Source organism: Castor canadensis, chromosome 15, assembly GCF_047511655.1.
Source record: "Castor canadensis chromosome 15, mCasCan1.hap1v2, whole genome shotgun sequence".
Classification (NCBI taxonomy): Eukaryota; Metazoa; Chordata; class Mammalia; order Rodentia; family Castoridae; genus Castor; species Castor canadensis.
The window spans coordinates 75,397,525-75,410,660 of NC_133400.1; the positions used below are offsets into that span (position 1 = coordinate 75,397,525).

Below are 13,136 nucleotides of genomic sequence, written 5' to 3' on the forward strand. Positions count from 1 at the left end.
GACCTCTGAAACCGTGAGCCTAAGTAATTCCTCCTTTAAGTTGTTTTTCTCAGATGTTTGGTCACAGGAACACAAAAAAGTAACTAATGCGGGGTGTGATTAGAGTGTCAGAGTCCCCATGAGTGGGACTAGTGCCTTTCTAAAAGGCCAGGAAGCCAGCCCACCCTCATCTTGCCACTCGGTCACAAGGAGAAAGCCACTGGCTGAGGTGGGAACAGACCCACACTCGCCATCTGGCATCCTGACCGCAGCCTTCCAGCCTCCGGAACTGTGAGACGTTTCAGTGTTTGTAAGCCCATCCCTGTCTGTGGCATTTTGCTAAAGTGGGCCAATGACCCTGGTTCACCCCACTTCCCTGCAGTCAGGTGCTAAATGACGTTAGGAAACAAACACAGCCACTCCTTTGTCACAAATTCTTCCACCTCTTGTCTGTCTGCTGCACATCTCTCCATCACCCAACTGCTTCTGTTCCTGGCACATCTGAGTGCTATGTCCAAGGGGCATTTTCAGGATTGACCTTTAGTCCTGACCAGTGTAGGTCATCATCTTTCAACTTTCTGCAGCCTCACACTCATTCAGCAATGAAATGGTTAATAAAACCTGAAATTATCTCCCCAGACTCCTTTCCAGATGTTTCATCCTCTCTCTGGCCCTCTCCTCTATACTTCTCCCAGCCTAACTTCAAGTGCCTCTCTCCCCACCCCCCCCGCCCCATTAGTCTCATGAGGACTGATGGTGTGTTCTGCAGCCCTAGCCCCAAACGCTAGCAGAACCACCCTCCATCCAAGGCACAATGTGCCTCCCTGATGCCCAAACCAATCCGAACAGACTCGCAACTCCACCTCCTGGGTCCCGTCCCTATAGTAACTAATTCTTAGACCCTCCCTCAGTCCCTTACAGACTGTCCAGCCCTGAGTAGGGGCCTCTTGTGTTAATTCCTTTCCCCCACTTGTGTTTTCTGGTCTATCCTACTGGGTGGTGACTAATCCTGAGGGACCCAACACTGTCTACACAAGTCTCACCCAAGTTCTTCAAACCAGCTTGATCTCCAGTCCCACTGTGTCTACTCCCATTTCTTCCTCTGACCGCCAGGCCATAGTCATGGTCCAGGTGGCTTTTAAGCACAGTGGACCAAAGCCCAGCTGGCTCCTACACTCTTGGAAAAGAGCAGGCAGAGCAACAGCTATGGCTGCAACTTGAAGTCCCGGCAGAGCCAAGGGCACCTCAGGAGCCACCACCCAGGTCTGTTCCCATTTAGGCCTGGGAAAGGCACAGAGCTGCCAGTAACAGGAGTGGTTTGGATCTGCTGTGGCGTGTTTAGGGATGGAACTGTGCTGGGGGCTAACGCGGGGCGTGAGTCCCAAACTCCCAAGGATCTGCGTGACCCACTCATTTTAGGGTGATTCCCACCCTGTGATTCCGTAGTGACTCTGGAGGGGGAGAGGAGTTCTGGAGTTGTTTGGAGGTACTTCATACCTTACCTGCCTTGGATAATTATTGTTCTTGTTTGTAGCAACTCATACTTTGGCAGAGTATATGACTACTTAGCCTCTCTAAGCCTCAATTTCCTTATCTGTAAAATGGGGAAAACAAAACATGTGAAATGCTTACTTACTGTCATGCCTGGCTCATGGTGCCCTAAGTGTGAAATGGGTGGCAGCTTCATGAACAGACTGCCAGATCTCCTGAACAGAAGCAGGAAAGGGCAGCCAGCCATCCCAGCAGGCCAGCGCCACAACTCTCGCAAGCACTGTCGCAAATGAGCAAAGCCGAGAACCGGTTGCACCTCAAAGAAACCAGGAGCTTCAAGAGTTGTAACCAAAGCCGGGTGCTAGTGGCTCACATCTGTAATCCTAGCTAGTTGGGAAGGCTGAGATCAGGAGGATTGTGGTTCAAGGTCAGCCTGGGTAAATAGTTCATCTCCAAAATAAATATAGCGAAATGGACTAGAGGTGTGGCTCGAGTGGTAGAGTGCGTGCTTTGCAAGTGTGAAACCCTGAGATCAAACCCCAGTCCCCACCAAAACAAAAGATCGTAACCCAAACCTGAAAACTGAGCTCAGGTCACTAAAAGCTACTCTTGGGATCTGAGTTTTTGGCAAAGATAAGGCCAGTGAAGAGGCAGTAAGTAACCTGGTGTGTTATGTAGGCTTCTATTTATGGGCTCCAGATCTAGAAAATAAGGCATTCATCATCTGACATCTGCCTCCTTCCTCAGGTCCATGTTTTGTTTTTTGTTTTTTTCTAAAGTGGTCACGAAATGTGAATGCTAGCACCTGCCAGTGTTCAAATACCTCGGCGGTGGGTATGAAGACACATATTGGAAAGCTGACACGGTGTCTGTTCTAGACCCATGTGACCGCAACATCAGACCCTAAAGCAGCCAAAGAAATTGCAGAGATTGAGAAGAGTGAATCACACACAAACTCACCCTCACAAGGGAAGCTCCTTCAGGAAGAGCTGTGACCAGAGTCACAAGGAAACTCACATTTTACAGGAAACTTTGCTTACAGAATTGCATTTTTTGCTGACTAGTCTGAAAAGGGCATTTCTTTTGTTGCAAATAACAGGAAAGGAGTAACAGTTGGCTCAAACTTTTTAACAACATAAAAATTGTTTTATAAATAGGTTTCTGTGGATACAGCTTGGTGGAAGGGTCCTTAACAAGCATGCATGAGGGCCTGGGTTCCATTTTCTAGCGTGGCAAAACAACAAACACCACCAAGTGTTTATAAAAGAAGTTCACAGCTATTTTATTTTGAAAGGTCTGCTTTCATTTATACAAAAAGATGGTGTTGTCAGTGTATTTTTCACTTTCAGTAAGTAAAACTGAGACAAATGGTATGTGTCTCATTGCAATTTCTAGTCAGAAGAACATGACGCAAAATCCCACTTCATCATAAGGCACCTTCCCCGTTGACTCCCAGGCCTGCCCTGCTTGTGGGGATTCCCGAAACTAACCAGAGTTAGGGCGATCATCTTTTTTCCCTTCTGTGTGCTGACAAAGAACTTAGGAACACAACTTGGTGGCTTATCATGACCCCAGTGTCCCAGCACTTGATCTTGACCCACACACACAGCTAACATACCCCAGGACCATGGCACAAAAATTCCATTCAGGAACTGGCCAGTTCAAGCCCCTCTCCAGGTTTTGGGTCCAGTCACAGAGCAGCAGCTCTTCAGATGCTACTCCCCTGTGCACAAAGCACATGGGAAACCAGCAACCCAGGCCGCCTGCCTGCAGCATAGGGCCACTGGCTAGCAAGTGGTGGCCAAAGCAAACAATCACACCAAGGAGCTATGACAGATGAAGACAAGTTAAAGGGCACGCTTTTAAGAAGTGAAAACCTACACAGCCTTCTAACATTTAACTCACAGTTTTAGTTACTTGGACAGTCTGAAAATTAAGGAGGCAGCAATAGATGATCCACCGTGTCATTTTAGTGGAGTGATCATCTGTCCTTAGCCTTATTAGATAAGACTTTCTAGTCATCTTTTTCATATGTATATAAACTCATTCCTTAATAAAGTTAGGAAACTAAAGCCACTTTTTCTTGTTCATTCAACTCCTAATTACTAAGCAATACACACAGATCAGTATATTCTGAACTCGTCTGAGAAAAAAAATCAGCACTGTTTTTAAAAAGTACAGGAGGCAATTTGAGTGGCCCAAGAACCAGTAAATCAGTCTCTCTTTCAGGGAATTTCCCTAGTTAAATCAAACTGTATAAACAAGAGGAATGTGATCTTTTTACCAAATATGCACACTATTCATGTGCTATAACTAATGATCTCATCCGGAGTTGGCTTTCCTTTTATCTCACTGAGATTACTTCCATCTTCTTTGCCTTGGAGAATGGACACAGTCTTCTCTCCTCTCCAGTGCTGACTGTGCCATCTCTGGGCACAAGGTCGACTTGCTCTGCACATAATACAAAACTCTCCTTCTGAGAAGCTTAGATACTCCACGGTGATATTCATGGTGCCCCCCACACAAAGCACAGCCTTGCACTACTGGAAGGAGCTAGGCGTAGGCGGCCCAGTGGTCTTCAGGACAGTCATCCTCTCCAAACAAGAATGACACAGAGTTATAAACATTATTAAATTTTATTAACAAAAACTTTGTACATTTTAATACATGTGGAATTTTACATCTAGGTAAAATATCAACACATTCAAAATTTACCATTTATACAAATTGTTACAGAATAATAACCAGTGGGTTAAATAAGTAAAATAAACCACACTGGTTTTTTAAATTATCTACAAAAGGTCTGACTTTAAAATTTCCCTGAACATATAAAAATAAATTAATTTTACTTTTCAATTAAATCTACCAATTAGAAATATTACAAATCAAAATATCAGTGTTATCTTATGAATTTTCACAATACAAAACAGATTCACAAAACCTTATTTACAGAAATGAGGTAAGAACTGTGCAATGTTTAACCAAGAGACATATTGCAGAATCAACATGTTCTTCCAGCTAAATACACAGTGGAGGTCTAATTACAGCTGGGTCTTTTCCACTAATAATTCACACATTTAAGAACAGATCAATGATTATATCCCCAATTTTTTCTTACTCTGACTTTTTGTCATATCAAGAGCATGGGTTTTGCCCATTCAGGAACTGTAGTGGCCGGGCTGTCTTTGTTTGAATGGTCAGAAATGGAAATTGTTTAAATAAAACAAATATAGACTGTTAGCAAATCCCCTCATTTTCTTGTGACTCATTAGTGGACAAACACCCAGGTAGTAGTTTCGCCTGAGCTATCTACAGTGGCATAGGAAATTTTCAACAAGGGCAGAAGCATGCAGAAGGCCACTGGTGTGAGCAGCCTCTTCTTGCCACTTATGAGGATTGACTAGCTGGGGCTCTGCTATTTAGAGCCGCTTCAACCCAGGGAGGTCCTAAACAGGCACTTAGTTAAGGCCAGGCCCTACCAGCAGTTTCCAGAGCGGCCTCTCAAAAGAAATCTATCACTTTGAATTGATCTGGTTCCCCCAGCAGCCTTAGAACTCACTTAACTCAAAGTCTCTTTAAAACATGAGTAGGTCATAACAATAAAGAAAAAGCATTTAGCGGAAGAAAAATCACCTTTAGCAGAAGTAGACATTTCCGTACTAACTTGATTACCAAAACTGGCCAAATTTTGTTAGAAAGGAAATTTTTTAAACAAAGTTTGCAAAGTCCAAGTTGATGATTAATATAATGGCAATGAATAAAACCCCAGGAGAAGAAACTGGACAGTTCCTTGAATTTAGGATCTGACTCACAAGAGCGAGCATATTGTATATAAGATCATATTTCATATTCCAGCTTGCACAAAACTGAGTAGTTCGTAAATGGAGTAAGTCTTTAGTTTTGCTGTTCATATCTCTAATTTGTTACAAAACTAGTTGTGCACCAACTACATTAAAGTTTTCTTGGTTTAATAAACTCATTGCATGTAAATTATATCACTGACAAAAGTTAATTATTAAATTTTCTTTAAAAGTTCAAACACTTTGGGTAGGGGGTGAGAATTCCATTTCAGTGCAACAAAGCAACAAGAACATGAATCAAAGCCTTACAAGAGTATCCTCCTGGCTGTCCTCTGTTGTGCGGATTCTTGTTGCATTTCTTCGTAGCTGTGGTAAAACTGCAGGAGCAGCCAGGGAAGTGAAGTACCAGAACAGCAGGACAGGCAATTTTTAGATCCTTCCCAAGTGTCAACTCTTCTCTTGAGCCACAGGCCCCGCCTTATCACTAAGTCTCTGCATTTACAACAAACAAAGTCAGATGCATTAGTTCAATCAGCTCTGCCCAACACTGAAGAGGATATATGCTCTGAATTTGACACTGAGATGAAATGTGGTATACAGTTACACCTTTTTTCTGTACATTTGACTTTTCAGCATAATGTAGACATGAATTTAAAAACATTAAGTTCAGGGGCATACAAAGACGAGAGAGGTAGTATGCCCACCCAGCTTCAGGACACAGCTTCTAAAGACTGAGAGCAGAATCCATCTGCCAAATCCACTCTTCCATGAGCCATATGTAACACAGTGTTGTTGAGAATGAGTTTTTAGGGACTAAGAAAGCCACAGGCTCTGATCCTACATCTGCCATTGGTCCTTTACTTGCTTCACTCTCCATTTACCCATCCATAAAAAGTGGGGTTACCCTTTTATTTTAGAGACTGAAGTCACATACACAGCAGGGCATGTAAACTACTTCCTGGTGCTACAAACAAAACTCTTTTCTGTCATGATTGATTTTGAGACAAGGTCTCATTTTTGTTGCCAGTCTGGCCTCAAACACATAATCTTCCTGCCTCAGCCTCCTAAGTAGCTGGAATCGTTTAAGTGCACTACCATAACCGATTCTGTTATATTATCTATTATTGTGATTCCTCCTTAAAAACACATTTAATACTGTATAATCCAGGAAAAATTAGCTTTTTAAATCACTTTTTGACACAAGGAAAAAAACCTGTGATCAAAAGTGGAAAAAAACTGCAAAATTTCTGTATTAATACAGAACTACTGAAATTTCCCATGTCAACATAACACTGAAGAAAGGTAACAAGATTTGTGGTAACAGTATTCCCTATCAGGAAGCCAGCAAAACAAGAGCGCAAACAAAAAGCACTGAAGTATTAAGAAAAAACAATAATTGTACATTTTGAACCACTTCCCATTCCTAAACAAAAACCAGTTTCTGAAGACTTAAGAGCACAGTATATAGAAAAATTTCAAAGTAATGGTAACTAGTAAACACTGGCTTTTAACTTTTTTATTTGCCAAGTTTCCCTCCTCATCCTTTCTTTTCTCCCCTTTCCTAACACCCACTCTCCAGCTATGTCCCAATACCCTTCTTCTAACAGGGCTCTGCCCTGAACTGGACTTACATTCCAGTAAGCAGATCTGACTGACTGGGAGAATTAACAAAGACAAACAACCTTAGTGTGCCACTGCAGGTTAGCATAACTGTTCCTGCATCCGTGTCTAATTTATCTTTCACATTAAAAGGGTCAGATGCTATCAAAATTAAGAACTTAAAATTTAAATTCTATTAAAAATAACTGCAATTTACTTTATTTTAAAAAGTAATCTAGTAGAATATTTTAATTGCCTGGTCAAAAATGTATGTATTAATCATATTATAAACATAACTACATTTTAAAAAGCTATTTGGAACAAAATTACATAAACACTCCTAAATTACTAGGCAAATTAAAGTTCCTTTTTAAAAAATTATCTTTTGATTGTACTGTCACATACAACTTGCTAATTAAAACATATTTTCAGGGCTGGAGGTATGACTCAAGTGAGCTGCCTAGCAACCTGAGTTCAAATCCTGGTACTGCAAAAATAGGACTGCTAACTTACTAAAAAAAAAAGGGTTTCAAACCCTTATGTGCAAATCAAACTGACATAGTTAGGGGCTATATAAATTGGCTTAGGTCCTTTGTGCTTAGAGCATCTAGCTGCTCAAACAACTGGATTATAAAAGAAAATACTAGAAATTATGTTAAAAATAAAGACGCTAGAGAATCGTCATCTGATGAATCACACCATTCTTCTTATTCCATCAGCTGTAACACTGAGCACGTATCTACTTACTGTGACTTTCTGACCCGCACTGTCCCCATGGATGGTGAGGAAGGGGTTGGTGGAGGCTGTGTGGAGCGGGGGCGGCTGAGTGCCTGTGAGAAGGTTGTTGATGGGAAGCTGCAGCTGCTGGAGCTCTGGCGGGTGGTGCTGCTGCATCAGCTGGTACAGAAAGGCCTGGTGCTGTTCCTTCAGCAGAAATATGACACAAAGTGAGTGCTAGCCTCAGATGTCAGCAGTTAGCAAAGCCTGCTTTTTCTATTTCTTTATATGTAAGTCACATTCACACCATGAAGAAGGAAAACAGGAATTTCATTTAGAAGAAAAGCATACTGCACTAAATAATACCCACCTACTATATAAAAGCCAGTGTCTCTGAACAGCCCATGTTCAAAACAGGACAGAGACCTGTACTCAAGTTAGGTTGTCCATGATGAGCAACGAGCAATGAGAACAGCTACTGCAGCGGAGTCACAAGCTTAAGGTGTATCATGGAGGCCAAACCCTTCCCATAATTCTGTTAAAAGTTCCCACTCATGCCTAACAAGAGGGAGCTTTCTGATGCAGTTATAGACTATTTTTCTTAGCAAGCATATATTTCCTCAGCACATATTTCCCTGAGTGCTTATTATGTACCAGGTACTGTCTTCGTTGCTTGGGACATAGGGAAAACGGGGTCCTTGCCTGTCTACCCTAGGAGAAGAAGAGATAAAAAAAATGTTACCCTGTGATGATTGCTAAAGGTAGAAAAATGAGTATGCATGAGACAGTCTGGTGCAGGCAGGGCAGTTAGGGTATTCTCACTGAGAAGTTCTCATCTGGACAAAGACTTGGAGGAATCAAGGGGAATTGGCCAGGTGATGAGAAGGAAGAAAGGGACTTGTAGGCAGATAAGTAAGCCAGTATCAAAGATGTACACCAGAGTTTATGCAACTCAATCCAGGACCTACGAGGAGTCTGGTGGGGCTGTAGGGAGCAGTGAGGAGGACAAGAAGGATGCAGGGCTTGGGGCTATAGACCATGACTACTTTGGCTTTCACTCGGAGAAGATGGCAAGCCAATCAAAGGGAAGTTTGGGGCAAAGGAGCCACACCATCTGACTCTGGAAATTCCCATGGAGTAAGTCACTGTGAGATGTCATGAAAAGGAAGGACTGCAAAGATTTTGGCCTAAGCAGCTTTAAGGATGAGGTGGGGAATGCTGGGCAAAGTGGGTCTGTAGAGGAAGAGCAATTTGCTTTTGGACAGGTTATGTTTGAAATTCTTCTACGATGTGCAAGTGATATTGAGTAAGCAGGTAGATCCAGAAGTGTGATGTTCAAGAGAGAGACCTGAGCTCAAGGTGTAACTATCAGCAAGATGATATTGAAAGACACATGACTGGCGGCCAACACTGACTTCTAGGGCATATTCAAAGTAAAAGATGCTGAAGAGAAGAGGGAAAACCCCGGAAGGGAGGTGAGAAAAGAGGGACCAATTAGGTAGGAAGACAAGCAAGACAGCTTCATGTCATGGGAGTCGAGGAGAAAGTGCTTCAAGGAAGAGAGTATAAACTGTCAAATGTTGACTGACTGGGCAGGTAAGATGCAGAATAAGATACTGACTTTTGGATTAAGCAATGTGAACCTCACCGGGGAGGAGACAACAAGCAAGAAATAGGGTGGCTGAGGGGGAAGGAGGAGGGTGGTTAAGCATGAGTACATTTTTAAGATGGAAAATGTATGTATGAGTAAAACAAATTCTTGCCTACACAAAGTTTGATGCCCATAAATAAGCAAACTTTGCCCCACAACTAAGGCTGACAAAGGAAAAAGTAGCAATTAAACTCTTTTAGTCCTTGTGGTCTCTGGGCAATAATTTGTGCTGAAAATATTTCTCAGTCATTTTGTAGAAATAAGAAATCTATGTGTGCTATTATTATTAGAGTAAAATCTTAAACAGGAAGAGACCCAAATAAACTGAATACGAGTATTTTATATTAAGATGAGGTAAGACATGATGAGATTACAGTTTATATAAGTATTTCAGAATTTATATATAGTATATCTATTTGAACTATGATAAGAATGGTAAAAGTACATATGTAAATTCTTAGAGAAGCTATAGGCAGAAGCTGATGATACCCTGTCCTGTACTGTTAGCCAGTGCATGTTCAAGTTGCACTAAATGGAGTGTGCTAGGGGATGGGGCTAGAGAAAAGTCACTTGATACCCATTTGGCCTCACATTCTTCTGATGAGCACAGAGGACCAGCACTGACTGCCCTTGAGTTTCAGCTATACGCTCCCTTGTGCATCTAGGTCAATTCTCCACACACACACCCCTCTGACCTCTATTTCATAATTTCTCTCTCCTCTATCAACACCCCATCTCCCTCCCTCTGCTGGCAACTTTACTTCTAATCCTAATTGAGAAAACCCCAGAAACACTAAAAGTGGTATTTCCTCAACTTCCTGCAGCTGTGCCCTGTCTACCCCATGATCATAGTAAAAGACATTTTTCACCTTTGCTCACTAACCACCTCCTCCCTCCCCAACCAAGAACTCTCCCATTGATACACACTGCTAGTCAACTGAACACAACCAGCCTGTTTTTCTCCATCTGCCCATCGCTCTCTTTTTTTATAGTAAAATGTCCTGAGGTGCATCTTCACTTTCCCTCCTATTTTCTACTGGACCACTTAATGACTAGGTTTGCTAACTCTCATTATATTAATACTGCCTTTGTCAGAAACTTCCAAGCAACAAGATCAAATGGCCAATTCTCATTCTATCAGAATAATTTAAATTTTACACAACTGGCACCCTTTCTAGAAACATTCTCTTTGCCTGGCAAAGTAAGACACTGTTCCTTTCTTAACTCACTGGTCACCTTTTCTTTGTATCCTTCACTGGCTTACTCCTCATCCTTTAGGAAAACACATCAAATCTCAGGTTCTTCACATCATCTATACAACAATGACCCCAAATTCCTATCTTAATACCCTTCCCTGGGACTCTAGACTCATAGTTGGGCTGGGCGTGGTGGGGCACACCTCTAATCCTAGTACTGAGTGGGCAGGGGCAGGAGGATCAGAAGCTTTAGGCCAGCCTGAGCTATGTCATGAACTCCCTCCCCTGTCTTTAAAAAACTAGTATCTGCCTATAACCTACACCCATCCCTACATATACAGATTATAATCTCTAACATGATGGGAATGCTATGTCAATAGTCAGGTGTTTAGGGAATAATGACAAGAAAAGGCTGTACAGGTTCAGTACTGAAGCATTTTGTTTTTCAGTATTTTTGATCTGCAAATAACTGAATCTACAGACAGGGAATCCATGGGTACAAAGGACAAAGTGTGTGTCTATACGGGAACTATTTCCTCTCAAAAACTGGTTTCCTTCTGTTCTTCTAAATCTCCATAGAAGTCAACATCCAGTTATTTCAGGATTCTTTTGTCTTGTATGTCTCACAAACACATCAAAATGTAGCACAATTCTAGTTTTTCACCACACAGAACACACCATTTTAAGACACCAGCTCATCATGTTGAAGTTCAAACTTTACAAGTAATTCTGAAAATAATCCTGAGAAAGAAAACTATGGACAGATGAAACATGACTAACAAAACTGAGATAATTATTGAAATGAAGTGTTAGTTGAGGCTTCCGTATATACTACTCTCTATTGTTGGTACACTAGAAAATTTCCAAGACAGAGAATTTTGTTTAAAAGCATCACCAACGGCTTTCTGTCACACTTAATAAAATCTGAATTCCCTGCCACAGCCAAACAAGGTGGTACCCACTTCTAGAGGACACACACTCCCTTACCTCTCTCCTCTGCTCCGGCCTACCTCTCACTCTGCAGTCATGCTGCATTCCTTCTAGTCTTCCAAAACACAACACATGCCCAGGTGTTTTACAACTGCTGCTCCCTCTACCTCGAACACGCCTTCTCTTCTCTCTCCCCTAAGTCAAAAAGGCACACTCCTTCAACTTTTATACAGGTCTGTGCTCAAATATCATCCCCCAAAGAGCTGGACCAGCCTATCTATAATGGTCCTCACTGTTTAGCTCAGGGATAGAGCACTTACCCTGACACATGCAAGGCCTTGGGATGCATCCCCAAAACCACAAAATAAATAAATTGGCCCTCATCTCACCATTCCCTATCTCCATATCTTGCTGCCTTTTTCTTCTCAGCATTTATCACTATGAAAAAGCATGTACTTACTGTCCATCTCCTCTATCAGAAAACACAGACTTATGTCTTAATCACAAGAACCTACAACGGTGCTATGACACGCGTTTTAGTATCAGTACATTAATGAATGTTGTGTCACATAGGTATGCCAACTGTGCCAAATGACAAAAAAACACTTTTTGGATCATGCATTCAATACTGTTTCACAAAGGACTAATCGGAATCCACACTGAACATCTATTACAGTTTAGAATACTTGTTCCTGATAAAAATCCATTAGTAAAAAGAAGAACTTACTGGTGTGAGCTGTTGAGAATTTAACAACTGCTGAAACTGCTGTTGATGAATAAGCATTTGCCTTTGCTGGTCAGAAAGTAATCCCAATCCTGAGGCACTGAAAAATTAGTAAAATACTTATTTTTCTACTATATACTTCTAATGCCTTTTTAAAAATGTAAACTGAAAGACAACTTTTCAATTTGATATTTAACACATTAGTAAGTTTTTAACTGTAACACTTTTTAAAAAACAATTATATGCAAGTTTTCTTTGTCTACACACATGTGTACAGCTAAGTAAGAATTCACATTGTCAAAAAGCATTACTATAAACCAATAGGCACGAGCTTATTTCATGGAACAAAAATTTACACATTTATAATAAAACATATACAATAATTTCTTTTTGATTATTCAAGGATAATTTAACCCGTACCAAATAATATATATATATCAAATTCAAAGAAAGGAGCACTTCCCTGCCATGGCCCAGGCCCCAGATTTGATCCTTACCATGGCTTAAAAAAAGAAAAATACCACTAACTGATTTGACCTAGCTTTTTTATTCCAATGGTCAGTAAAAGCAAGCATCAGAGAAAAGAAAGCCAAAAGAAATAGCTTACTAATACCCACTGCAAATCCACTTAAATTACTTCACAAAAGTATATTTAAAAACAACGTGGCTTTAGTTCCCTTATTTTGAACTAACATTCAAATGAAATCCTAAAACAATGAAACCAGGGAATCTCATTTCCTGGAAATTCAAGATAAATATTTGCCCCTCATATCAAAACTTTTAGATTAGAACAGTAAGTTACATTTGAATTTTAAGAAGCTGATATCATGTGATCACCACTATAATGATACCTATCTTTAGAACTTACTATATTGGAATGCAATATACAAAGGAAAAAAATTAACATTTAAAAAGACATTACAGATCAGACTGACATTTTCAGCACAGAATACTTTTAATGCTTTGTTACTGAAAAATGATTAAATATACTGAGTAGCATATACTTAGCTTAAAAGTTTTGGTAGACTTTTTTTCTTAGAGTACACGTA

At 40.9% G+C, this 13,136-nt stretch overlaps 1 protein-coding gene across 17 annotated transcripts in view; it reads right to left on the reverse strand.

The window, feature by feature from the left end:
* Positions 1-4,087: 4,087 nt before the first annotated feature.
* Mllt10 (MLLT10 histone lysine methyltransferase DOT1L cofactor) overlaps positions 4,088-13,136 on the reverse strand; it is a 161,783-nt gene continuing 152,734 nt past the window's right edge. For 14 of the 17 annotated variants that reach the window (XM_074056537.1, XM_074056548.1, XM_074056547.1 and 11 more), the window contains 4 exons: positions 12,091-12,187; positions 11,421-11,558; positions 7,617-7,793; positions 4,088-5,762 (listed from right to left, as the gene is read on the reverse strand). In XM_074056537.1, coding sequence (XP_073912638.1) covers positions 5,718-5,762; positions 7,617-7,793; positions 11,421-11,558; positions 12,091-12,187 — 457 coding nt within the window. In that variant the 3' untranslated portion in view covers positions 4,088-5,717. The remainder of the gene's footprint in view (positions 5,763-7,616; positions 7,794-11,420; positions 11,559-12,090; positions 12,188-13,136) is intronic. The other 3 variants (XM_074056541.1, XM_074056539.1, XM_074056535.1) reach the window with 2 other exon arrangements.